At 51.5% G+C, this 27,807-nt stretch overlaps 1 protein-coding gene across 1 annotated transcript in view; it reads left to right on the top strand.

Moving 5' to 3' along the window:
• The first annotated feature begins 2,802 nt into the window (after window positions 1–2,802).
• CHAT (choline O-acetyltransferase) overlaps window positions 2,803–27,807 on the top strand; it is a 47,127-nt gene continuing 22,122 nt past the window's right edge. Inside the window, exons 1-6 of the mRNA XM_082407914.1 lie at window positions 2,803–2,885; window positions 5,806–5,997; window positions 6,774–6,892; window positions 8,425–8,478; window positions 12,045–12,225; window positions 14,123–14,300. Of these exons, the coding sequence (XP_082264040.1) occupies window positions 2,820–2,885; window positions 5,806–5,997; window positions 6,774–6,892; window positions 8,425–8,478; window positions 12,045–12,225; window positions 14,123–14,300 (790 nt within the window). The 5' untranslated portion in view covers window positions 2,803–2,819. The remainder of the gene's footprint in view (window positions 2,886–5,805; window positions 5,998–6,773; window positions 6,893–8,424; window positions 8,479–12,044; window positions 12,226–14,122; window positions 14,301–27,807) is intronic.

The raw sequence follows: 27,807 nt of genomic DNA on the forward strand, positions 1-27,807 counted from the left end.
AAGGAGTTGTAATAAGGTTTGAGCCTGCCCTAGACAGTGGGGAGGGCACAGATTTATCCAGACCCAACCCTCCCCAGGGTTCTGCAGAGGCAGCCACGGCTAGGATAAAGGGGTTAGGGGAGCGCAGGGACTGGGGAAGGCTGAGCTGAGGGCGATGGGCACGGGCGGGGCCACGTTTTGCACCCCCCATCTCGGGCCTGGATTCCGCTGCCTTTTCGAGAGATCGTCCGGGAAGCCGTCAGAACACGGGATGGGGGCCGGGAGGTAGGATCCCGGAAGGCGGCGGAGTGGTGGGGCGGGGCAGGGGTGGGGGAGACAAAGGATGGAGTGGGTGAGAGGTAGGGGTGGGGCTGTGGGGAGGGAGGAAAAGGGAGAAAGGGGAGGGAGGAGGAACAGGAGGAAAGAGGGGAGGCGACTGGCGCGGCCGGCTCGCTCGCAGCCAGTCGCGAGGCCTGGGGACCCGGCGACGTCGGAGGCTCTGCCACCGACTGAGGCGGTGGCCCCCACCCCCGCACTGCTGACGCGCCCCCGAATCCCTTCCGGCTCACATTCTAGCCCCTAGTTCTGCTGGGTGCGGTGCAGCGGCGGCCGAGGCAGCAGAGACGAGGAGAGCAGGTGAGTAGGGCTGGTCTGGCGGAGCACAGCGCGGGGAGCCGGGAGCGGAGGGAGGCTCCGTCCAGGGACCGCGCCGGGGCCGGGAGGCCCCAGAGCCCGCGGAGTCCTCCGAGTCCCGAAGGGCAGCGGCCGTCGGGGGACGGCCAGGAGAGTGAGGGATTCTGTGGTTCTGGTGTTTCTCCACCCAGGGTGGGGGCAGGGGGACGGGGAGCTGGATGGTGCGAAGTTGGGGGAAAGGGCTTGGACAGCCTTGACTGTCAGCTTCGCGGCTTCACGTGTGTGTCCACACTTCTGAACCCCCATCTGCTAAGTGCCAAGGTCTGCACTTCCCGTGCCCAGTTGGAGGGTCTGCAGGTCTCACTCCAACCCCCTGAAGTGCTGGCATGCACCTGCCTCTCTCCGACTCTCTCACGGAGGCGGGAGATGTGGTGCAGGCATGGGCGCAAGTGGCAGATATAAGCCGGGTGGCAGGGAGCCCCTGGAGCACGCGGGCAGCCTGTGGTGCCCGGGCTGAGCTGGGCTTCGGCTTCCAGGGCAAAGCAGAGACCCCTCCAGGCAGGCTTCAGAAGCCAGGCTGGTGGGAGTGTGGAGTGGAGGGCACCAAACTGACGTAGAAAGATACCGACACAAATACACCCTTTAGGCGCCAGCCCACGGGCCAGTGAGGAAGAGCAGCTGGCCGGCAGGAACAAGGCCCTCCCATTTGGCACCCATGAAACCATCCTACTTCAATCTCCTGTGCCTCTGCAAGACATGGGGTCTCTGAGTCTTGACTAGTATCTTCCTGCTATGGTCTGGCTGGGGGCCAGAGCAAGAGGAGGCATTGTCTGCATTGTCTATAGGGCCCTTACCACCTTGCCCTTGCCCTACTCGCCCCCTCAAAACTCCCGTGGCGCTGGGATCGACTCTCATCTGGATGCCGTTGCTTCTGCTTTGCAGTGGGTAGTGGCAGCCCCTATGCTACAGGGTGCTCACCGGTCTGGGGATCACCTAGTCCCGAGTGCTGTGGCACAGTGTCCGCAAGGACTCTACATTCTCTGCCCAGTGCTACCAGGCAACCCCAGGCTCCTCCACCCCTGGGCCGGGATTATCTATCTTTCTGGATGCTGTGTCTTAGGGTCAACTGTGCCTTGCACCCAACCCCCCTCTCCCACTGTGTCTGCCTGGGGGTAAAATGGGCTAAGTCTTAGCTTTAGGCTCTTGGGAGAGAATAGGGGATGGATGAGTGGACACCAAGGGTGGGTGCTTATGCTTATGTAGGATTATGCTTAGGGATAGAGGTTGGGCCCTGAGGGTAGAGGTTGGGCCCCACTAGCCTTAAAAACTGGCTTTTGCCCCTCTTGGCCTGGCTCACTTCTACTGTACCTTCAGAATTAATCCACCTCCTTACAGGCCTATTCAGGGGGCCCCTAGGGGCCTGGGCTGCCTAACTTCCCTGTACCATCTCCCTCAGCATTCTCATGCCACCTACACTGGGAGCCAGCCGACCAGAGACTGCCTAAGTCACAGCCCATCCAGCAGGGTCCTCCCTGCCTTGGCCACGGGCCAGTCTCCAATAAGCCTAGAGTGTCTCCTGGAGCCCAGAGCCTTAGAGGACCTTGTATTCATTCATGTGCGCATGCATTCCTTGTACTCAGCTACCCAACACTGATTTTACTCCATGCCAGGCACAGGGCTAAGGCCCAGAGGTGAAGCACTGAACACGGCAGGTGTAGTCTTGCCCTGGAGAAGCTCACAGTCTAGTGGGAAAGAGAGATTTTAATCTGCAAAGCACATATCTATCGGGTCCCAGGCAGGAACAACGCAAGTGCTCTGCCAGTGACCCCTCATGGATCTGGAATGAGCAAGCCCAGCCCTGCTCTCTCCCACGCTGCTCTGGGGTGGCCAGTTGAGGCTGGATGACAGCAGTTTTGTGGAGCAGGTGCCAACTGGCGACTCATTTCAGGCCCCACCCTCTCCTATTTGGAGTCAGAGAGGACACTGTGGTCAGTGTGTGCACTGGTCTGGAGGTCAGGAGTTTGGGACCAGGCCCACAGGGAGGGCTGTGAACACTGCTGCCCAGCTCTGGCCTCCTCACAGGGCAGGGGCAGGGTGCCAGGCTGTGGGAAGTGAAGGGTCCGGTCTAGGTGGCTGTTGTATTGATGCCTCTCTGCTTCTTGGTCCCCAGGTCCACACCTCTGCTTCCCCAATCAGGAGTCACCAAGATGCCCATCCTCGAAAAAACGCCCCCTAAGACAGCAGCAAAAAGTCCCAGCAGTGACGAGGAGCCTGTAAGTGACGTTTGGATCCCTCTCTCCCCACTCACAAACTCTTGCTTCCAGAACAGTCCTGAGTGGGACTGACCCCCAACTCTTGCCTGACCCCTAGCTCTGTGCTCTCCTGGGCAGGAGACCCAGGCTGCAGCCCTGCCCTAAGTTTGCTGGGGAGCCCGGGGAGGCCTGGAGGGGTGGGAGTGGCATCAGAGAATACTGAGGGGATGCTGACAGCCACACTTCCTAACCTCCAAGGCCAGGGAGAGCCCTTGACCTGAGCCAGGCACTCTCTTTTCTCTCAGGGCCTCCCCTCTCTCCAAGTTCCACCTCCAGTGGCTGTGAGCCCAGTGGAACTGCCTTAGGATGAGGCTGAATTCCCTACTCTAAGCCTTGTCACATCCCAGCGCCAGCTGCTGTCAGCCCTGGAGCCTTAGGCGCCGTCTTCCCCACTGGTCTGAGACAATGCCACCCTTCCCTGGGCAGGCATCCTCCCTCCCCACCATACTCAACCCACAATCCAGAGTGATACAGTGACACATCTGATCTTCAGGCTGTTGCACACGGCGCTTCCTGTCTTCTTGACACCTCCTTACCCCAACCCTAACCCCAGGGCTTCATTTGAAAATCTGATCAGGATTTTCTGGCTTCTCCTCGTGAAGTTGCTCACCACATTGTCCAGAAAAACAACCTGACAAACACCTCTGTTGTTGCCTCTGGTCCGTGGCATGTCCCTCACTTTGGACTGTGGCTGCCTTGAGAGCAGGCTCTGTATCTCCATTGCCCCTGAGTCCAGCCCAGAAATGCGAGCCCCGGCTCACGTAAATTGCCCAGAAATGTTTATTGATCTAAGACCCCAGGGCCCAAAGACCCTCATTTGTACAAGTCCCTGCCTCTGTACCCAGGCAAGGCCAGAAGCCCACGAGAGTCTGGGAAGAGCCCCAGGGGGCTGAGACATCTGAGCAGAGATTTCCTGCTTCACTCCTCCTTACCCATCACTGATTCCCCATGACCCAGGCTGAGTCACTGTCAGAGCTCCGAAGAAGGGTAGCCTGTTTCTAGCAGGGGCTCCAGCCAGATCTGCTGGCACTCTTGGCCAAGCCACCAGCTGGACTGCGCTTTCTGTAGATGTTTCCCCACTCACCCACCACACAGACCCCCAAGACCCCAAGAGAAGGAAGAGGGAACTAGAGCAGCTTGGTGGGGAGGCTGGACCTGGCTCTCTGGGAGTGGGCTGAGCAACCTGGAATGCTGCCCGGACCCGTCCTCAAGGGTTCCCCAGGGCAGGAGCAGTCCATAGTTGGCACTGACACCCTCCTCCCTCCCCCTAGGGCAGTGAACTCTAGAGACAGGCTCAGACAGGCAGAGCCCCTTCCCTCATCAGCGCATGCGCTCCGGCTCACTCACGCTTGGGGTCCGCCTGTCCAGAGCTCCCGGGGGTGGGGATGGGGGCTCGCTTCAGTCCCTGCAGCAGCGGGAGCAGAGCACAGGTAAGCATTCAATGGACCCCCTTCATTCCACAGCCTGGCTGGGGTGGAAATTCACTGACCCCACCACCCCACAGAGGAGAAACCCCTGAAAAGAAGGCAGCCCACCATCTTCCAGCTTTGTAAAGTTTAAGCAGTAGTATGAAAAGTCCTGGTTTCCGATTGTGACCAGCTGAGTGAGGAAGAAGGAAAAGGATGGATGGAAAAGGGAGCAAGGGAGAGAACAACCAAGGAGGAAGGAGCAGAAGGGCTGTCGGTGGTGGGGAGCAGAGACTGATTTCAGGTCCTGGCTCTGCCATCGAATGGCTGGATGACTTTGGACTAGTCTCTTCACCTGCTGGTCCTCAGTTTCCTCATCTGAAAATGGGACAAAAATTCCTTCCCAGGCTAAGCCGTAACACTGGTGAACACACACAAGATCCCAGGGTGACAGAGCTCGTAAACTGAGAAGCCCAGATCAGGAGGACATGGGTGGGGAGTTCTACTTAGATTCTTGAGACACTTTAGGGGCCCCCAGGTATTATGGGTTTTCTCTTAGGAATCCATCTGGAGGGATAAGGATAGTAATATCATAACATTTTATGATGTGCCTATTTGGGGCCAGTTGTTTCTCTTATTTAATTCTCTCTGTGCCTCTCTCACATAGGAATTGTTATTTATGGCCTATGAAGGAGGAAGCTGAGGCTTGGAGAGATTAAGAGTGGAAAAACTTCCAATGCATTCCCCCCTACCTGCGCCCCATACCCACATGCAGCTAAATGCCCCTCCCTGTGTTTCATAACTGGGAGGGATTTAATAAGGAGCCCAGTGCATGAGTCACCTTCCCAGGAAATATCATGCAGAATTCTGGTCATTAGGGCAAGCAGTGAACTATACCTCACACCACCTTTCAACTGTCCAAATGTCTCCATTAGAGTCACACCCTTTGGATCCGGAGATCAATTGGATTGTGGAGCCCCAGCTGGGAACAAGTCCTAAATTAAGAGTGGCCAGCAGTCAATATCAATAACAGGACCATTTCATCTTACACTCATTCTTCATGGTTTATAAGCACTTTCATATTCGTGATCTCTTTGACCTTATGAGAGATAGAGGTTATTACTTCTGTTTTACAGGGTAGGAAACTGAGGCACAGAGGTAGGGGTGATTTGCTCAAGATCACACAGATGGTCAGCAGCAGGGTCGGGGCATGAACCCATGTCTGTCTGGTGTCAGCATCAAGGTCTTTTCCTCTGCACTTTGTCCCCTCCTAGAGGCCAGGCTGGGGTGTGGGAGAAAGCTAACAGGAGCTTCCTAAGTTCACAATTCTGCTGAGCTGAGCCCTGGCAACAGGTGAGTCCCAGGATAGGGAACAAAGATGGGGCAGATGGAAATAGACACAGGGGATCAATTTGGGGACAGGCATGGGCCACACATGAGAAGAGGAACCAAAGCCTGTGAACCTTCTCTTCCAGGGGCTTCCCAAACTCCCCGTGCCCCCGCTGCAGCAGACCCTGGCCACCTACCTGCGGTGCATGCAGCACCTGGTGCCTGAGGAGCAATTCAGGAGGAGCCAGGCCATCGTGCAGCGGTTTGGGGCTCCTGGTGGCCTCGGTGAGACCCTGCAGCAGAAGCTCCTGGAACGGCAGGAGAAGACAGCCAGCTGGGTAAGAGCTGCTGGGAGGGGGCAAGCAAGGAACCCATGGGGCAGGGGGCAGAAAGCAGTCATGGAGACAGAGGGATTTGGATAAGGGGCAGGTAGGTGACAAAGATGGGGCAGATGGAGGGACAGGCATGGGGGAGACAACAGAGGGATAGTAAGGAGCAAGGGTGAAGGACAGACAAGATTGGGATGGGAGATAGGGATGGGGACAGAGAGGGGACAGATGGGGATAGAGATGGGATGATGGAGAGAGACAGGGTACAGAGATGGAGGACAGATGGGGGTAAGGATGGAGGACAGACAGGGACAGAGATGGGGGCAGATGGGGATAAGGATGGAGGACAGACAGGGACAGAGATGGGGGCAGATGGGGGACAGAAATGGGGAGGCAGATGAGTAACAGGGATGGGAGCAGCAGAGGATAGCGTGAGGTCAGGGAAGCAGAGAGAGGTGAAAGGCAGGAATGAGACACTCATGAGAATGGGCAGGGGACATGGATGAAGCAGTAAACAACCAGGATGAACACTGGGATGGAAGAAAGGAGATAGTATGGGACAAAGCTGAAGGACAGGTGTGGTAGACGGGGAGCACACAGGCCCTAGCCCATAAGTGGGGCTCAGCGTATGCTTGTGGAATGAATGAATGAATGAAAAAAGTACATGATCTAGTGAAGGGTCCCCATTTTCCCTTGGGGCTGCCAGGATGGGACTGGTGCGCTCCACAGGCGAGATGCGTGTGGCCATTGCGGGTAATGGCACCCTTCCCCACCCTCCCTGGCAGGTGTCTGAGTACTGGCTGAATGACATGTATCTCAATAACCGACTGGCCCTGCCTGTCAACTCCAGCCCAGCTGTGATCTTTGCCCGGCAGCACTTCCAAGATACCAATGACCAGCTAAGGTGAGGCCACCGTGCTCCTGGGCTCACAGCTTGGGAGTCTGCCTGGAGGAGGGGGCCTGGCACCAGCACCAGGAAGGAGAGGTTGAAACTCGTGCCTCGGCTGAGCTTTCTGAGGCCGAATGGCCCTGAGACAGTGGCATCCAGGCCATGGTGTCAGAAGGAGGTTAGGCAAGCGGCACGTGGGTAACAAACACAGGGTCTTCCTCAGAATGTATCTATTTGGGGTGGGGTGGGGAGGTCACGGGCCCCCAGGTGTCCCCATGGCAGTCTGGGCCTGGTTGAGGCCCTGGGAGGAAGCCTGTAGCCTCTGATCCTGCCAGCGCTTGAGGCTGGGGCTTCTTACTGGGACCCACGGCCCCAGGCTATCTCAGAGGGCCCCTGCTGCCCTGCAGCCCCCAGCTCTGGACAGAGGCTCTGAGGGAGTGGAAGTGGTTTCTTCCCGCCAGCCACCGCCAGAGTCTCTGCCATCTGCTGCAATTTCAGAGCTCACTGAGCCCCTGGAACGGCCTCTGGGCCCACTGATGACAAGGGAGGGGCCGTTTACACAAGGGTCAGGTCGGGAGGAAGGGTCTCCCTGCCGGAGTCTCTCAGAGCCAAACCCAGGTCTCTGGCCTCAAGACCCAAATGTGGCACAGCATGGGGACAGTTCAGAGGGAGGAAAAAAAAAAACAAGAGGCAGGGCCCACCTCGGCCTCTGAGCAGGGCTCAACTATGCTGGAAGACCCCCGCCCCCCTCCTTCTTCACCAAGACCAGCCCGACCAACCTGCTGGCCGGGGGCAGTCTTCCCCCTTCCCCTGCAGCCAGGCCTTCCCTGGGCAGAAGGAAGTGTGTGGATGGATGAACAACTTCTGGAAACAGTTCTCAAAATTGCATCGAAGGGGACGTTTCCCTCCTGATGCAATTAAGCCAGGCTCATCATCCATGGGCTATTAAGATGACAGGGTCCCGTGGTAAGGTTGTCTGGTGCCTTTTTTCCCCACGCCAGCACCCACTTTCCTTTTCCTTAGCATTAAGGGGACCAAATGACTGACTTTTCCCAGGAGACTGGATTTCCCAGAACCCCGGGGTTTTGGCCCAGTCCAGCCCCAGCACAGGCCTTCACCTGGAAGAACCCCATCCCTGACTGTCCAACCTCCTCTTGCCTGCTCTGTGGCCTCTCTTGGCTTCCTCTCCCTCCTCCTCCTCTTCCTCTTCATTCACCTTCCAGTTTCCTCTCCTCCCCCCCTGTTCTCTCCTCAGGACCATTTTTAATCCAAAGTTTGTGAAGTACTGACAGCATGGGGGTAGGGGCAGGGCAGCAGTAACCCCACCTGATTAGTGTACCATCAAGGCCAGACATCTGGTGGGTGGTCCATGAGTCTGGGAGAGACAGAGAGGAGGTGGGAGGGAGGGGGAGAGGGAGGTGGAGAGAGAAGAAGTAAGAAGGAATGAAGGAAGAAGGGAGGGAGGGAGGAAGGGATTTGAAGGATGGAGGGAGGGAGGGAGCCCGGGCCCTGGAGAGGAGAAACTAAGGCCTCATCTCTCTCTGCAGGTTTGCAGCCAACCTCATCTCTGGTGTGCTCAGCTACAAGGCCCTGCTGGACAGGTAGGACGGAGCCCAGCCTGAGAAGGGTAGTACCCTGTTCTGGCACAGTCTGTTGACCCATCTGTCTCCCTACCACACTAGCCAAGGAGCTCCCAGAGGGCAGGGAACTTGCCTTTTTCCAGCTCTGTGTTCTGGGCTCCCATCACAGAGCAAACAACCCCCCTGAACTTCCTGAGCATCAGAATGACTTTTAACCCAGCTGGCCCAGCCATTAATGGTTACTTTGCCCGCGGTAAGCACGATCCCTCCATGATCTCTTTAAAATGCCCCCCTCCCTGCATACGTCTTATATACACACATGCCATGATTCAGTGTGTCAGGAATATAGAGAGCATATCAAAAGGTGGGGAAGGAAAAGTTGTTGGAGCGCGGTGATGGTGAGTTCAGCCTTGTTACTCACTACCTGAAAGGAATGGGCTCCCCACTCTGAGCCTGTTTCCTCAACCCCATCAAGCTTGAGAAATGGGTGAGCTGACTCAGTGGACCCAAAGGTGTCCTGACAGATGGAGAGAGCTGCATAAGCACAGTGGGTCATCACTGATTTTAGGAGGAAAGTCCCTTTTCCAGCCAAGCACCAGGTGCCCAGGAGCAGCAGGGAGAGTGAGAGGGCATGGGGGACCCCGTGAGAGGGCCTCAGAGTCCCCAGAGGCAGGTAATATAAGGGAATCAGATGCTGGAAAGAAAGAAGTGTCCAAAGCAGTGTCCATTGCACAGACGAGGAAGCTGAGGCTCAGAGAGGTTAAGGGCCTTGTCTGTGGTCACACAGCCAGGAGGTGGCAGGGTGAGGAAGGCACAGGGACAAACTTCACTTACTTTTTAACTTGATCCAACCCAGTCTTACCCAGACTTGGGGGGGAGGCTTAGACCTGCAGCCCCTCCAGGGTAGGGTTGTTTCCTCTGGAGAGGAGGGGGCAGGCTCCCAGACCCAAAGTGCAGCGTAGCTCAGGGCTTGGGCCCTGGGGTCAGCAGACCTGAGTCTGAATTCTGACACCCACACCACAGGACGTGTCGATCTTGAGTGAGTAATCACTCCTAGCTATAGACCCCTGTCTGTCAAATGGAAATAATAATAGTAGCCGCCTCTTGGGGCTTCTGTGACTGTCCTATAAGATGACGCCTTCAAAGCTTTCAGCACTAAGTTAGGCACACAGCAGGCTCTCCATGCATTTCTGAACCAAACACTCCTGGACTTCTGTCTGCTCACTCCTCACCGTACCATGCCCTCGCTGGGTCACCAGACCTTCCGGCTACTGTTACTTGTGGTGCTTTTTTGGTGTCTGTCTTCCTCGCTGGGAGAGCTCTGCTGTCCCCCAGAACTCAGTGCTGCTGACACTCCGACTCTCTGATTTCAGAGAGCTTCATCCCTTACCTTGTCCAGCTGGACAGCAGAGGAGGAAGGGCACCACCCACGACCTTGTACGCTTCCATCGCTGACAGCCTAGACACCAGACCCCCACGTGTGTGTGCACGCGCTTGTGTGCATGCATGTGGGCACACTCACACAGACATGCATACCCATACACATCCACGTGAAGGTTCCCATGTGTGATCACCGTAAACGTCACAAGGCTGGAAATTTATGCCATTGCCCAAGCGCCTGTTTTAGACGCTTCATTTACTCATTTATTCATTTGCTCACTTTGCAAATTGATGTTGGGAAGGCGAAGGGAAATAAGGCCGCATCCCTGTCTTCAGAAGGTTCTCAGACCGTTTGGCAAGACAGACACATCAACAGCACAAAATACAGCTGTGTCGGTCCCCATGAGCCCCACACTCCATTATCCGACCCCCTGACGTCCCCACCAGGGTGCCTCCCGGTCATTGCAAGCCGAGTCATCCCCAGTGGGCCTTTGGGGTCCCTCCCCACACCCCAGCTGGACCCTCACCTTGTCCTGCCGTCTCAGTAAACACACCACACACCCTCGGTGGCGAATCCAGGACCCTAGAAGTCACCTGAGGTGTCTTTCTCCCTTGCCTGCTCCTCTAGTCCAAGTGCAGGTGCATCACTCTCCCTCCAGAACCCATTCCCATGCCTCCCTTCCCCTCCTCCCACCACCCTCCCCAGGCCCATCACCTTCCCAGCAGCCCACAGCCTCCTTCCTGGTTCTTCCTTTGACCCACTTCCACCCATTCTCCACACAGAACCAGGGTCATTACAAAAGCAAAACAGATCAAATCCTGCCCCTGAAAGCTCTCGCCTTCTGGGGCTTTCACTGCCCCAAGAATGAAATGGTACCACCTTTCCACTGCCAAGGAGACTCACAAGTCTCCCCACCTCTCTGGCCATCTCTTTACTCAGTTTCAATGCACTGGCTTCCTTTCACCTTGGACGAGTGTTCCTCAAATGATCTATGGTGAAGGACCAATATATTCTTTTAATTTAGTAAAGGGTTTGTAAAACACCGCAGAAGTGAATTAGCAGAAAAATGGCCCAAAGGTACAAAATAAGACACCATTTGTTTTATCGTTAGATTCAACACACACAAACGTCCTCTGTCAACCTGTTACAAGTTTCTGAAAGCTCCTTCTGGAGGCCCACGCTCACCCTGTCGTGAGCTGGTCATTACAGTTCAGTCCGACACCCACACTTGGAGCAGGAGGGCCCTGGGACACCCCACCCAGCACACCTCCTGCCTGCTTCTTACCCTCAGGGCTCAGCTCACAGGTCTGGTCCACAGTGAGGCTCCCTGGCCTCCCTGAGGTCCCTGGTCGCTCCTTCTGCCCCACCAGTCACTGTCTCATCATCCTGTCTCACTACCTGCTTGCTGTCTTTGCCCCACTACATACCCCAGACCTGCGCCCCATTAGAACCGGAAACTCAGGTCTTGTTTGCAGCTATATGCCCAGATCCTGGTGCCTGGCCCCAGAGAGTGCTCAGTCACATTTGTTGGCTGAAAGGATGGAAGGAAGGTAGGAGGAAGGAGGGAAGGAAGAAAGGAAAGAAGGAAGGAAGGGAAGGAGGGAGGGGAGAAAGAGACAGAAAGAGAGAGAAGAAAAAGGAGGAAGAGGAAGAGGAGGGGAAGGCGGAAGGTGGGGAGAGGAGGAGACAGAAGGAGGAAAGACGGAAAGAGAGAAAGTGAGACAGAAGGAGGAGGAGGAGGAAGTGGAGGAGGAGAAAAAAGGAAGGAAGAAAGTACACAAGACACGCTGAGACCACAGGAGAAAGAGAACTTTCCACCCTGAACTCAGAGGAGGTTTCTAGAAGAGGTGATGAAGGAGTAGCCTCTAAAAAGAGTAGAGGGAGTTTTCTAAATACATTAGTTGAGAGCAGGAGTGAGGGTGAAAGCGTGCCAAGCAGAGCAGCAGAAGCAAAGGCCCAGAGGGCTGAAATGGCCAGATCCGCGCCTGCGCACACGTAGTGCATGAGGTCGGGGTGAGGGAGACTAACGGAGGCCGGAGCACACCCCGAGGGGCTCCACGGGGCGCTCCACTACTTTAGAAAGTGGCAAATCGAGCTCTTTGACAGCCATCGTCGTGCAGTTTGGTGTTTCTGCCCTGCTTTGCCTAATCAGGTTACAGTAGAATCAACTCTGATTCCCTGCCTCCCTTCCCTCCCGCCCCTCCAGCCACTCCATCCCCACTGACTGTGCCAAGGGCCAGCTGTCAGGGCAGCCGCTCTGTATGAAGCAATACTACGGGCTCTTCTCCTCCTACCGGCTCCCCGGCCACACCCAAGACACGCTGGTGGCCCAGAAGAGCAGCGTCATGCCGGAGCCTGAGCACGTCATCGTGGCCTGCTGCAACCAGGTAGGCGGCCCCTGGCTGCTGCAGCCTCTCAGGCTTGGGGAGGGGTGCACGTGTGCTCATGCATTCCTGCTTCTCCGAGGGTGTTCAACCCCCTCCCAGAGTCACGCGGTGAGCTGGGGCAGGGTGGCCCCAAAGTGGGGTCTCTTGATTCCTGGTCAGTCCCATTTCTCTCCGCTGGTTGGATTTTAAGAACGAGGAGAGTCATCAATTGAGAATGCCTTCAGTGGGTTCCCATTTCAGTCCTGACCACCCAGGTCAGGTTCAAAGAGCCGCCTGGATGGACTGAGAGTCGCTAATGAGACCCAGCCTGTCCTTAGCCCTTCCACATGCAGTCACCCAGGCCGTGGCCTTCCTGGAGACCACATACAGACAGACGGACAGCTTACAGACTGACTGTCAGGACCTCCATGTCCAGACTGTGGGCTTGGCACTTCCGTTCATCCCATCTGATCCTACGATGACCCTGCCAAGGGGGCCTTGGAATCTCCATTTGACAGATGAGGAAACGAGACTCAGGTTAAGTGGCTTGTCCAAGGGTGAGAAGTCCTCCTAGGTCTGCCAGTGTCACAAGCCCACAAGGTCCTCAAACTGGGTTCCAGGGAACAAAAAAGAGTCCATGGGGGCCCAGGGGACGGGCCAGGCGTGAGGACTTCTGACACCAGACAGTATAGTCTATATATTGAGGCTCCACATAAATATTCCATCTGACTAAAAGCTGTTTTGTTTTCTGTCAAAACCCAAGTTTGACACCCACCCTGGGGACTCCCCTGATATTTGTTCTACAGTGTTTTATTCTTGGGCTCATCTGACATTTTCAGTCTAAGCCGGGAGCCCTAAGTCTGCCATTGGAGGATGGCTGGTCCCAGGTTCGAAGCCCACCTGACACCTGGCCGGCCACAAAACAAGGACCTTTCTCCATCTTCCTTCAAAAGTCAAACCCAGAATTTCCCAGCCCCCATGCACCCTAGGGTCCATCCCTTCCAGAAGCGCTCTCAGGCTCCCACCCTGAGCCAGGCCACCTGTATGCCGTTCAGCGTGTGGGACCAGGCGCTCACATCAACCAGCTGACAAGCGTTCTTGACCTGGGGCTCGGAATAAAACCCTTTACAATGCCCGAGGCTCTAGCTTCAAAACTGCTGAACGACAGCTCACAAGCCTTACACACAGAGCACACGCAGGTGCACATGTATATGTGTACACGTACGCGTAGAGCATTTTGTGTGTTGTTTTTCCATTTTAATCTTCCTCTGCATATTATTTGCTGACTTGCTTTTTTTCTCCACTCACCAGTGTGTTTGAGATCTATCCCTGTAGCTGTACCTAGAGCTAGTTCATTCCTTTTAACTGCTGGATAGACATGCACTGGACGAGTACACCACAATTTACTTAACCATTCCCCTACTGGAGAACATTTGGGCTCTCTGTACCGCTTTGCTATTGCAAACAGGCTGATATGCACATTCCTTTATATGTCTTTCCGGGCACAAGAGTATACATTTCTCTAAGCCTTAGGCTAGAGTATGTATTTGTAAGAGCAACTGCTGAATCATAGGGTGTGCACATTTTCAGTTTTGATTGACACAGCCCTCCAACAGCAGTTGTATCCATTTCTACTCAATTCCCCACAAACATAATGGTTTTATGTAATCTAGGAACTACAGAAACAAGCTTTCTTTAGTAAGTTTAATCTGACCTTCTTTGATTTGGGGCAGTTTGGAGGCCAGCACAGTCGGCAGTGTTGGGCTGGTCCCTACATTATGACTCTTCAGAACCATCACATACCTTGGGAACCATGGGCCCGAGCATCCCCGCCCTGCTCCCGTGTGGAGGCTCAGGGAGGGCCTGACGCCTTGGGCTGGCCGCCCTGAGTGACATCTTTGACCTGTTTCCCCCACAGTTCTTTGTCTTGGATGTTGTGATTAATTTCCGCCGTCTCAGTGAGGGGGATCTGTTCACTCAGTTGAGAAAGATAGTCAGAATGGCTTCCAACGAGGATGAACGCTTACCTCCAATCGGCCTGCTGACGTCAGACGGGAGGAGCGAGTGGGCTGAGGCCAGGACGGTCCTCGTGAAAGGTTAGCAGCAGTGCCCAGCGCGTCTCCACGCTCATCTCATCCTCACGCCCATCGGCTCCCCTCCCTCCAGGGTTGGGCGCCATGCCTCATCCCCATTTGCCATAGCATGGGGAGCTCAGGCCTCCCTCCAACCCAGGACCGATGGCATGTCCTACTGTCAGCCGCGGTGCCTTGAAACTGAAGGCACCTTTTGTACCCTTGTAATTCATCTGACAATGTGCTAGCTTTCTGGGTGAGGCTGACTAGCCCTGGAATCTGAGGATGTCCAGGAATATGGAGGGAGGGAAGGTTATGAGCTGGATGAAGGCCAGCTGCAATGAAGCAGTTGTGTTTTACTGGTGGGCAGGGATGGTACTCATTTCAAGAGTCTGAGTCACTGGGAGAGCTGTCAGGTGGGGACTTGGGATGGAGCCCACCTCTGGGAGGGTGGTTGGCTACCTCCTTCCTGTGATTTCATGGTCCCGGAACTCTTCATCTTCAAGCTGACCTTATCCTTCAGGCTGCTGCTCTTATGAAAGTTTCTGAGCGTTCCCATAAGAAATCCAGGAAGAGCCTTAAAATTTTCAAATCATCCTTCTGGAAACTACTTTTCAAACCCAAAGCGAGCCCTATTCTCAGAAACTGGATGGAGAGCTTTCCTTTCTTGCTTACATTGGAGATTCCCAGATGAGGGGTGACACTTCTGTGAGCCTCTGTCTGCCCCTCAGGTTTTGATGCAGCCAGGTGACCATTCAGACCCCCTGAGTGTCTGTAAGCTGAGGACCTGGGATAGGCCTAGGGAGTGTAAGGGACAGAGAGGATGAACCCCTGGCCCTGAGCAGCCCCTTCGATAGGAATCGGGGAAGGGATGGCAGATGAGGGAGCAGATTTAAGTACATAGTAATGCAGTGTCTACCCATGTAAGGCAGTAGAGCCAGCAGGTGCCAAATAAATGCTCCAGGACTTCGGAGAGGGGAGGGAGCCCTTCTAATTGGGAGGCTTTTGAAAGGCTTTGTAGGAAGAGGTGGGAATTGAGCAAAGCCCTGTGACATGAGTGAGAGGGGCAGGAAGGAGGGACAGTGTCCAGGCAAGCAGACCAACTGCAGTACCATGAGGAGAGCAGTCTGGCCGGAAAAGGTGGCCATGCTAAATGTACTGAGAGAATGAGAAGGTGGTGGGGCTTGGATGTATGGCCACAGGCACTTCCCTCTCCCTAGAAAGTTCTTCCCCCAGGGCTGGCTGGCTCCTTGCACCATCCCAAACTCAGCTCAGGTGCCCCACCCTAGACCCTCCTTGAGCATCCCCCAGCTCTCCCCAGCACACTCTGTCCCCTTGTCCTGTTTTCTCATCTTGATTGCATTTCTCACCCTCTGAAGTCAGCTTTTTATTTGTTTGATTCATGCTGATTATCTGTCCTGCCCCACCCTCCAAGTCTATAAGGTCCAGGAGAACAGGGCCCTTACCTGGTTTAACTTCTGAATCTGCTGTCCCCAACACAGTTGGTCCCCAATTATATTTGTTAAATAAAAGAATGAAGGACTACTAAGGATACTGGGTCCCAGACATTTCCCACTTACCAATGAATTATTCTTTCATTCGATTCTTGGGCACCTACAAGTGCTTGGTCTTAAATCAGAGGCTGCATGGGTGACAGGGAGGTGTAAGAGTTGACCCTGTTCTCACCGACCTCACTGCCAAGTGGGGGAATTAATAACTTATGATTTGAAAGTGAGTTGATTCCCTCAGCAGACCATGGTGTAATCAAATCCCACTCTTCTCACCTCCAGGGAAAGAGACAGGCATCAAAAGAATCGCCTCTGCTTCCAGTACGGTTCCCACTTTATTAGCAGGCCAGGCCCAAGCCATCTCTCTGCAGTACTGACTGGGACTGCCTTGGGGTCTGAGTGCTTGGGTGCGCTAATCGGAATTAATTTGTTAATGGCACTTGATCTGGCTTTCTGAATGGAAGTGCTGTTTCTAAAGGAAGCACGGCAGAAAGGAGGGGGCACATACATGCCTTCCCTTTGGAAATCTAATTAATCCAGTTAGCACTGACTGTGTCATCTGCACAGCGGGAAGCCAATCTTTCACAGAACTCTCCTCTCTGGAGTGCCCCTTCCCACGGAAGGAGAACAGGGAAACCACTTAGGATACAATTTTGGTGTAAAAATGAAAGATTAAGGCAGCTTGGGCTAGAGTGGAGGGTGAAGATGGAAAGACATGGATGGGGTCTAGATAAGTTTCAAACTAGAAGTGACAATAAGGAAAAGAGGAATGAGCAAGAGTCCTAGGTTTTTGATGTGAGCAACTGAGTAGATGGTGGTACCATTCACTGAGATGAGAACCAGGTGAGGGAAGTGGCAACAGAATGGAGAAGTCCTTTCCAAGTATGTTAGGGTTGAGACGCCTTGAGTCAAGTTAGATCTATGTGTCTGGTGCTCAAGGGAGAGGTCGGTACAGAGATATAAATTTGAGAGCCATCAGCACAGAAGTGATATTTAAAGTCACGGACTTGGATGAGATCATCTGGAAACGGAAGAATGGGGCCTTGGAGGTCAGGTAGAGAAAGATGCAAAGGGGATTGCAAAAGAGCAGCCTGTGAAGTCAAGAGGAAACCAGGAGATGAGTCACGAAAATCCAAGAGGGAAGGAGAGAGCCGCTGACCACGTGGGATGTTGCTGAGAGTTCGCGGAAGAACAGGACAGAGAGGACACCTGGGCTTAGCAACCCTAAGTCATCCGTGACCTTCACCAAAGTCAGACTAGAGTACTAGGAAGGGTGAATGGTTGTATGCTGATGGAAGCCATCCAATAGCAAGAGGGAATTGTTGATGAGACGGTCACTGAGTAGAATCTCAAAGGGTAGATGGTTCTTTTCAGACACTTTGGTACTAGAAAGAGCAGAAAAATGGGAGTGGTGGGAAGAGGATGGGGCTCAAGGGCAGTGTTTTTAGTAGGAGAGGCAAGTGCATGGAAGTAATCCAGGAAGTGAAATTGTTAATGAGGAGAGAAGGGACAAATGGAGGGGTGGAATTCTTGCAAAAGCAAAAGGAAATGGAACCCAGAGAATCAGAGGCCTTTGACTGGTACAAGGAAAACAGAATCTGGGCCCGAGGTCCACAGGGATGTGGCTGTGGTGGCAGGAATAAGAGGAGGTTCCTGACTAGAGGCTTCTGGCCTCAGATCCGCAGAACCACGGCTATGCACCGAGAGAGGCGAGGGTGGGATGCTGGAGGCAGAAGAGAATACATGAAATAGCCTCTTGCAAAGTGGGGAAGACAGCCTACTCAGGAAACTTGCTAAGATTCATGGACTGTGTCGAGCTCGTATTTGAGGGCTTGGGGTCATACATTTCAGAAGAAATTAATTAGCATTGTTTTGCATTTCCCCCCTCCCCATAGCGTTCAGGTCCTGAGGTGCAGGCAAGGAGAAGGTGGGTTGCTGGATTCAGCCAAGGTTGGTGAGCATAACAGTGGGAGTGGGGGGCAGGTGTGGCAGGGGAATGACTATAATGTTGGAATCTGAACTGAGTAAGGAGATTCGTTAATCTGCTCAGGCTGCCATAACAACGTACGACACACTGGGGGGCTTAGACAACAGCCATTTATCTTCCCCTACTTTTGGAGGCTAGAAGTCCAAGATCAAGGTGTCAACAGAGTTGGTTTCTTCTGAGGCCTCTCTCCTTGGCTCATGGATGGCCGTCTTCTCCCTGTGTCTTCACATCGTCTTCCCTCTGTGTGTGTGGATGTCTGTGTTCTCATCTCCTCTTCTTATAAGGACACCAGTCATGTTGGATTAGGGCCCCACCCCAGTGACCTCATTTTAATTTAATTACCTCTGTAAAGATCCCCATCTCCAAATACGGTCCCATTCTGAGGTACAGGGACTTCAACTTGGGAATTCTGGGGGGACATAGTTCAGCCCATCACAGGAGGGAAGTGAAAGACAGGGGTGGGAGATAGAGAGTTGAAATAGGCAGTGGGACCCAAGGGTTTTGGGGGTGTCAGTGAGGTGAGACGTGTTGCAGTGGGAGGTGAGAGAGTGTGAAGCAGGAGTCAAGAGTGTGGTCAGGGTGCGGCACGATTGAACTAGGCTTCAGAGGGGGTTGGCTCCTGATAGAGGTACATCCCCAGATGTGATGGTGGGAGTGGGTACAGAGGTTAGACTGTCAAAAGTGAGAGGTCGAGGGGCTGAGAGAGGAGTATGCCAGCCAGGTCACACACACGGGGACGTCCAAGCTACTGGAAGGATGGCCAGAGTGGTGATGGGGAGGAAGAAGATGAGCCAGGAACCCAGGTCATGATGGTCTGACACTGTGAAGAAGTCAGTGGAGCCCAGCAGCAAGGAGGAGGATGTGATGGGAGGGATGAAAGCCGACAGCTGCAGCTCCAAAGGGAAAGGGAGGAGGAGGAGTCATTTAGGAGCAGGAACAGAGAAGGGGAAGCCCCCTACCAATCTGGCCCCCTGGTGAGTGTGAGGAGACACAACAGTCTCTTAGGAGGTGGTTCAGGGAAGCGGGCCTTCAGGGGATGCCACCCTCCAGTTGAGGCAGAAGGTGAATAGAACACTTTCAGAAGAGGTTAACAACACAAGGGAATAGCCAGTCAGTCACCGTGAAGAGTCCAGGAAGGAGGAGAGGGGGAGGGGGGAGGGCTGTGTCCACACAGGGGACACTGGAACAGCAGGGGATGAGAGTGCCAGGGAAAGACCCAGGGATGGTGGTCATTGTTGCAAATGATGCTCCCAAAGCCCTAACCTCGGGGAAGCCTCTCTCCTGGTTCCAGGAGCAGCTGCTGGCTGTGGTTGTGAAGCTTGGGGGTCTTTCTGGCTCACAGTAAAACCACAGTTAATTCTGTGAAATGGGTTGAGCTTTCCGGGGTATCTCAGCTGAAATCCCAAGGGCTCCACCTCCCTTCCTGGGACCCAGGCAGAGACCCAGTCCATGGGCACTGGGCCCAGGCTGGCACTGTCCAGCAGGAGGCTTTAGCCATGCTGAGCTCTGCTTGTCCTGATGGAGGCCTGGACCAAGGAGCCTGAACTCAGACAAAATCCACCCCTGAATTCTCACAGGATCAGCTGAGACCCAGAGGGGCAGTTGATTTCATCAATCCACTCTCTTTCCAGAGATGGTCCCTTGATCCCCCAACCAGGATGGCTACCTCTGTGAACCCACAGGCTGCCCAGCCCCTGACCCTCTGCCATGACATCAAGAGGGTGGAGCTCATGGAGGTCCAGTAACTGCCAGTGGGGCACAGCCCACATGGAGTGCCCTCCGGGGAGGCCAAGGGCTACAAGACCTGCTGGGACCATTACTGCCCCTGAGGCCTGCCATCTTGCTGGGGAGACCAGAATAAGCAGAATCGTTAGGGCAAGAGTGGACAGGATAAAACCAAAGGAGGGTCTCCATCAGGAGTCCTGCGGGAGTTTGGAGGCCTCACCCCTCTGCATGTCATAGCCCAGGAGGGTTTCCTGTGTCAAGTGGGACTAGAGGTAAACCCACGTGGGTTGAGGTCGGTGGGACTGGGTCTAGCTGACAATATCAGGATCATCTAGAGAGCTCCTAAAAAAACCCCAAAAAACCCAGATTCCTGGGTGCTGGTGATTTTCCAGTGGGACTGGAGAGAGGCCAAGGGATTTGTATTCTTAAAGCACCCACAGGTGTAGCCCAGGTTGGGACCCACTTATTCATATATCAGCGGCTACTGTGCATGGAGGTTCCCCTTGGTGCTGGGCCCTGTCCTGGGCGCTTTCTGTCCCTTGTTGCCATCAGTCTTCATAATAGCCTGTGAGGTGAGAAGTTCATCCCCACAGAGCAGAGGAGGCTGTGTCTCCCACAGTTCGAGGGAGTCCCCACCCTTACAGGTGGTGGGCGGTGGAGCCAGGACTGAATAGGGAACATCTGTCTCCCCAGCCTGAGATCTGCGGGGCCGGGTGGGCAGGGGTGGGATTCAGGCCTCAGGAGGGCCGTGCACATCCTCTCAGGACCTCCCTCCCCGCCCAACGCGAAGCTATGGCCTTCCCGAACCCAGGAGGAGCCAACACCGTTATCCTGGTCTGGAAATTTAATTAGACATCCCGCCCTGAGTCTGGAAGACTACAGCGCTTGTCAATTTGTAGGAAAAGGATAGCCAGCTCGGAGACACCTCCACCCCACTCACCCACCGCAGCCCGCTGGCTTGCATGGGTGCTGCCGTGGAGAACCTGCGAGCAGACTTCGGAGGCATATGCCTCCGTTTACACAGTCCCGTAAATATTTATCCCCAGCAGCCAATTAGAGCTGAGCCACTGCTTTCAAGGAGGGAACTGACAGAAGGTAGCTGTGTCTGCAGAAGGCCTCCTCGGTCATGGTTTACAAGAACCCCTCGGGATGGGGCATTTTGCTCTTTAAATATTGTCATCCAGAGATAGGCAAGTCTGCTGATTTGAAAAACAATTGCACGTTAGCAATAACAGCATGTCTGATTTAACTGGCCCAGAAATACCTCCTGGTCTCTTGAGGCCGAATGCTGTTTCTTGGGGCCAACCCCTCCCTCCCACAGTGGAAGCATGAAGGCTTTTATGGATGAGACCATCCAGGCAGGCAGAGGCATGTGGTCCAAGGCAAGAGGCCTGGGCTTGACCTGTGCCTCACTGCTGTCCCCTGGAGCCTGGCTTCCTAGGCCAGGATGTGGAAATAGCAGCCCCACCCGTGGATAGGACCAAGGGGATGCAAAGCTGGTGGCCTGGTGCCCGGCACACAGAGGGTGATCACTAAGGGATAACTCTTATTAGATTGGGGAAAACACTCTGGGGATGTTTTGCCCAAGCCCACAACCTCTCTGGAAAAATCCGGTGAACTGAAAATGGACACCTGTTGATGGGCACTGCCCTTGCAGTCAGTGACAGTGGCCCATGGCCTCAGACTGAATGGCCTATAGTCCTTGTGTGGAGCCCTAACCCTTATTGACTCTGGGGTGCTCTTTTGCCTCCTCCAGGCTCCCCACATACCACATGCTCTGTGTGCACACACTCCAGGCACCTGTGCTCTTTCATTTCTCACTGGGTGCCATCTCTCTGGCCCTCACTGTCCATTTCATGAGCAGCACTATGATATTTGGTTACAAGGCAGCTAAGGGGTTTTGGGGTTTTTTTGTATCTCCTGACCTTCTCCACTCACCACCCCTCCCCTATATTCTGGAAGTATGATAGCTCTTTAAATCTGCCTTTGTGGGAAAGGTGGCTAGAACCCAGAGGAAAGAAATTCTTGGTTCCTGACTTTTTTAAAAAAATTAAATTAAACTTATTTGGAAATAATTGCACGTGCATTTGTAAGAAATAAACTCGCCTGTACCATTTTCCCCCCGAATGGTAACATCTTGCAAATCTTACAATATCACAACCAGGACATTGACATTGATACAGTCAAGATACAGAACATTTCCATCCCCACAAGGATCCCTCTGTTCCCTTTATAGCCACACCCACCTCCCTTCCAGCCCCATCCCTCCTTAACCCCTAGCAACCACTAATCTATCCTTCATTTCTATGATGTTGTTTCAAGAATGTCATATAAATGGAGTCATGCAGTATGTAACCTTCTGATATTGGCTTTTTCACTCAGTATAATTCTCTGGAGATTCATCCAAGTTATTGCATGTGTGAATAGTTCATACTGCATTCCACAGTATGGATATATCACAATGAGTGATATAACCATTGAAGGATATTTGAGTTTTTTCTACTTTTTGGCTATTACAAATAAAGCTACTATGAACATATATGTATAGGTTTTTGTGTGATCATAAGTTTTCATTTCAGAAAAAAATGTTCAGGAATGAAATTGCTACATCATATGATATTTGCATGCTTAATTTTTCAAGAAACTGCTAAAATGTTTTTCAGAGTGACTGTACCATTTTACATTCCCATCAGCAACGTATAAGTGATCCAGTTTCTCTGCATCCTTACCAGCATTTGGGATTGTCACTATTTTTTTTTTTTTTTTACCCTTCTGATAGGTGTGTAGTGATCTTACTATAGTTGTAATTTACATTTCTCTTATGACTTATGATGTTGAATATCTTTTCATGGCTAATTTCCCTCTATAGCTCATCTTTTGGGAAATATCATTTCATGTCTTCTGCTCATTTTCTAATTGGATTGTTTGGGGTTCAGGTTTTGGGTTTTGGGGTTTTCTTTTTACTGTGAGTTCTGAGAATTGTTTCTATATTCTTTACTAGCCTTTTATTGGATATGTGGCTTTATATTTTCTCCCAATATGTAGCTTATCTTTTCATCTTCTTAACAGGGTGTTTCACTAAGGAAATGTTTTTAGTTTTGATGAAATCCAATTTATCAATTTTTCCTTTTATGGATCATACATTTGGCATCAACTCTAAGAATTCTTTGCCTAGCCCGAGATCCCAAAGATGAATTTCTCCTATTTTTTTCTAAAAGTTTTATAATATTGTACATTTAAGTTGACAATCCATTTTGTATTAATTTTTTTATAAGATATGAGATTAAAAAAATATTTTTTTATTTGGGTATAGTTGTTTTACAATTCTGTGTTAGTTTCTCCTATACAGCGAAGTAGAGCTCCCTGTGCTGTACAGCAGGTTCTTATTAGTTATCTATTTTATACATATTAGTGTATATATGTCAATCCCAATCTCCCAGTTTATCCCCCCCGCCCTGCTTTCCCCCCTTGGTGTCCACACGTTTGTTCGCTACATCTGTGTCTCTATTTCTGCCTTGCAAACCAGTTCATCTGTACCATTTTTCTAGATTCCACACATATGCATTAATATACGAGATTTTTATCCAAGCTTTTTAGAGGAGGGGTGCCTATGAGTGTCCAATTACTCCAGTAATATTTGTTGAAAAGGCCATTCTTCCTCCACTGAATTACTTTTGCACCTTGGTCAAAATCAATTGGACATATTTGTGTTAGTCTATTTTGGGGTTTTCTGTTCACTTCCATTGATCTATGTGTTCATCTCTCTGCCAATACCACACATTCTTGGCTATGTAACTATGTGATAAGTCTTTAAATTGGATACACTGACTCCTCCAACTTTATTGTTTTTTAAAATTGTTTTAGCTATTCTAGTTCCTTTGCCTTTTCACATAGATTTTAGAATAATCTTGTCTATATCTACAAAAAGTCTTGCTGGGATTTTGATGGGAGCTGTGTTAAGCTTGTATATCAATTTGGGGAGAATTGGCATCTTCACCCTGTTGAGTGTTCCAATGCGTGAACACGGTATGTCTCTCCATTTACTTAGATCTTTGATTTTTTGCGTTAGTGTTTTGTAGTTTCAGTATACAAGTCCTGTATGGTTTTGTTAGATTTACACTGGAGTACTTCATTTGTTTTGCATGATTTAAATCACATTGTATTTTTAATTTTGGTGTTCCTGCCTTGTCACTGGTATGCAGAAATACAATTGATTTTTGTATGTTTATCTTGTACCTTATGAACTTCTAACTCACTTATTAGTTCTACGTGGGTTTTTTTTTGTAGATTCCTTATAATTTTCTACATAGATAAATCATGTCATATGAAAATAGGCAGTTGTTTTTTCTTTCTTGTATGTTTCTTTTTTATTCCCTTTTCTTGCCTTTTTGTGCTGACCAGAACTTCCAGTACTATGTTGAATAGCAGTGGTAAGAATGGGTATTCTTTCTTGTTCCTCATCTTAGGGGCAAAGCATGCAGTCTTTTCACCCTTAAGTATGATGTTAGCTATAGGATTTTTTTGTAGATGCTGTTTATGAAGTTGAGGAAATTCCCTTCTATTCCTAGTTTTCTGAGATTTTATCATGACAAGATGTTGAATTTTGTCACTTACACTTCATCCATTGATATAATCATGTGATTTTTCTGTAGTCTGTTAATACAGTGGATTACATCAATTGATTTTCAAATATTGAACCAAGTTTGCATCCCTGGAATAAGCCCCACTTAGTCACAGTGTATAGTTCTTTTTATATGTTGCTTAATTCTATTTGCTGATATATCGTTAACTATCTTTGTCTCTATATTCATGAGGGTTATTTGTCTTGTAGTTGATTGTTTTTTTCGTGTGTTTAGGGGTGGTGGCGGTGGTGGTATACTGTTTTATCTGGTTTTGGTGTCAGGGTAACATTGGGAAGTGTTCCCACCTCTTATATTATCTGGAAGAAATTGTGTAGATTGGAGTTAATTCTTCCCTAACTGCTTGGTAGAATTCTCTAGAACCATCTGGGCTTGGAGATTTTGGTGGGAAGGGGAAAGTTTAAACTTACAAATTCAATTTCCTTAATAATTACAGGGTCTCCAAATTATCTGTTTCATATTTGGTGCATTGTGGTAGTTTATACTTTTTAAGGGATTGGTCCATTTCATCTAAGTTGTCAAATTTATGTCTGTAGAGTTGTTCATAGTATTTCTGAAAAGTTATCTTTTTGATATCTGCAAGATCCATAGTGATGTGCCTGTTTAATCCCTGATATTGTGTCTTTTATCTCTTTTGTTTTTCTTCATTAGTCTTGCTAGAGATTTGATTGATTTTTGAAAAGAAACAGCTTTCTTTTCATTGATTTTCTTTCTTTTTTTCCCCTGTTTTCAATATCATTGATTTCTGCTCTTTGTTATGTCTTTCCTCCTCCTTGTTTTCGGTTTATTTTGCTTTTTTTCCCTAAGTTTTTGAGGTGAGAACTTATATTATTCATTTGAGACTTTTCCTCTTTTCTGATGTCAGCATTTGTGCTATACATTTCCCTCTCAACAAAGCTTTAGCTGTGTCTCACAAATTTTGATATGGTGTATTTTTATTTTCATTTATTTCTATGCTTTTTTAAAAAATTTCCTTTAAGATTTCCTCTTTGACCCGTGGATTATTTGGAAGAGTGTTGTTTAGTTTCCAAATGTTTGGAACGTTTATTTTTCTACTGTTTTTAAAAATCTTGATTCCAGTGGTCAGAGAACACATTTTGTATGATTTCAATTATTTTCAATTAGTTGAGGGTGTTTTATGGCCTAGGATATGGTCTACTGTGGCATATATATTCCATGGGCACTTGAAGAGAATGTGCACTCTGCTGTTGTTGGGTGAAGTGTTCTATCAATAGATCCTGTTGATTGATGGTGTTGTTAAGTTCTTTTATATCCTTGCTGACTTTCTGTAGCTGTTCTGTCAAGTATCAAGAGAGGGGTGTTGAAGTCTCCAATACACTTGTGGATTTGTCAATTTTTCCTTCAGTTCTGTTAGTTTTTGCTTCACATATTTTGAGGTATGTTTGGTAGATACACATTTAGGATTGCTATGTCTTCTTGGTAGACTGACCCTTTTTTTTTATGTAATATCCCTCAACATCTCTTGTAATTTTCTTTGCTCCGAAGTTTACTTAATCTGATATTAATATAGCCACTCCTGCTTTCTTTTCATTAATATTTGCTGGATGTGTCCTTTTCCATTTCCTTTCACCCAACCTATATCATTATATTTGATGTGAGTTTCTTGTAGATAGAATATAGCTTGGACATACTTTTGTCGGCCTCCTCATAGCTTCTAGGGGCTGGGAGTATAAAGATCACCCCATAAGCCATAGAGTAGAGAAGAATTTGACAGGTGTGATGGCAGACTTCCCTCCCAAAAGGAGCTATGATTCCTTTATCTGGGGAGGAAAGATGCTCAGATGTGATTGACAGATATTTAGAAGCTCTAAGTGTCTGAGAAGGAACCCAGTGCCTCCATCTCCCAGACTATCTATTCCCAGGGAATAGATCCCAGAGGGCTGTGCGTCTGTCTGTGTATGTGCGTGTGCACAGGTGGGTGTGTTGGGGAGCAGCACCTGAGGGGTCTGCAGCCCTCTAGAGGCAGAGGTGCTGTGTTCATTTTATCTTTGCTCACCTTAGTCACAGTCTGGATGCTTTCAACCTCTAACAGAAGCTCCAGGGCCCTTCAAGGCCTCATGGCCTCTGGAATTTCTGCATCGCCAAAGCTGTCAACTCCCCAGGCATGGGTGGCAGCTCCTCCTATTACTCAACTCCGACTTCTGCCTATTAAGCAGGGGCTCCTTGAGGAAGATTGATTTACCACATTAAGCGAGCCTCCGTGTGCTCGATGAGGATGTCACAAGACAAATGGCTCCTGCCGTGTGCCTCCAGCCCACTGCCCCGTGTTTCCATTACGTTTGGGCCAGAGTCATAGTGGATGAGTTTGGGTGTAGTTCATTTTCTGCCTTACACGATAAACTTGTCAGCATTTGACCGATCAGCTGCTTGTATGCAGGGAGTTCATTTGCAAGGCGACCTGGCATCCCAGCTCTGCTGTCCTGCTCCCATTTCACTCTGTCTAATGAGCTAGGACCCAGTTCCTCTTGGCTGGTGCTGCGCTCCGGGGCCCTGCTCAACCTGCACGCAGTGGTGATAGTTCAGCCCCTCCTCAGGGGTCCCTCTCTCCTGCCTGGAGGTGGCTGCGGCACTGATGCCCAGGGAGCTGTCCTTTTTCGCTGCCAGCCTCCGGTCACCCGGCTGGGAAGGAGTGTGCCAGACTCCCACTCTTCTGCACAGAGGCTGCATCAGACCTGCTCCCCAGCCTCCGAGATGGACAGGCCTGCCGTGGGCTTCCTGGGGAGCTGCAGCCTGCCCACTCCACACTGGCCTTGGGGCTGTTTCATAGGCAAATACCAAGCCTGGGCTCTCAGAGCTCACTGAGACATGGGCCAACGTGTGTAACATCGGGGCTGCCCATGGTCCCCAGGCCCAGGCCCACCCCAAGCGGCTAGGCATCACTGACAAGCTCCACCCACAAACCTGGGTGTCTACTGCCTAGCCTCAGAGCCTTTTCCAGCACTGTTATCTCCCTTCCTCTCCACCTATTTGAATCAGACCCAGGCCTAGCCAAGGCCTCCCATGCTTTGAAGTCCCCAGCCACCCTGATCCCAAAGGACCCCCAGAATAGCACACAGTGCACGGCCAGGCACCATGGCCATCGGCAGGGACTCCTACAGGAGCAGAGGGGGGCAGGGTGGGAAGCTTTGCAGAGAGTGAGGAATCCCTTTCCTGTCTCCATCTCTCCCCCGTCCCTTCCATCCCATGATGCTCCATGCCCCAAAGGTAGTAATTTCCTGACTTTCAAGGGGCTGGCTGAGCTCCTCTGAGCTCCCTCTCTGAGCTGTGCCCACAGATCTCAGCCTCACCTATCCATGCACACTCAAGTCCATTGCCAGCCATGGACACTTTCCTGTGCCCACCTGGGCTGGGGACCCAGGCCCTGCTCTCTGTGAGCTCAAAGGCGTGGGAAGAGGGGGCCAGATCGGGGCTCCTGGAGCTGGACTGTCGGTGACAGGGGTTTGGGGCGCGACAGGGTCACGCACTGTAGGGTCATGCACAGTGCGGTAGGAGGTGGCAGTTATTGAGGTGGCTGGTCCAGCACTGGGCTCAGGTTCCGTGTGAGGCCGGCCTGGTGGAGAGAGCAGAGGGTCCTCATTGGCCCTGAGCAGGCAGCCGAGCTGGCTTCTTCCCGGTGTGAGGCGTCCTGGAGGGCAGGGGCTCTCTGGGCT

The sequence above is a fragment of the Balaenoptera borealis genome (genome assembly GCF_965194805.1).
Source record: "Balaenoptera borealis genome assembly, chromosome: 10".
NCBI lineage: Eukaryota > Metazoa > Chordata > Mammalia > Artiodactyla > Balaenopteridae > Balaenoptera > Balaenoptera borealis.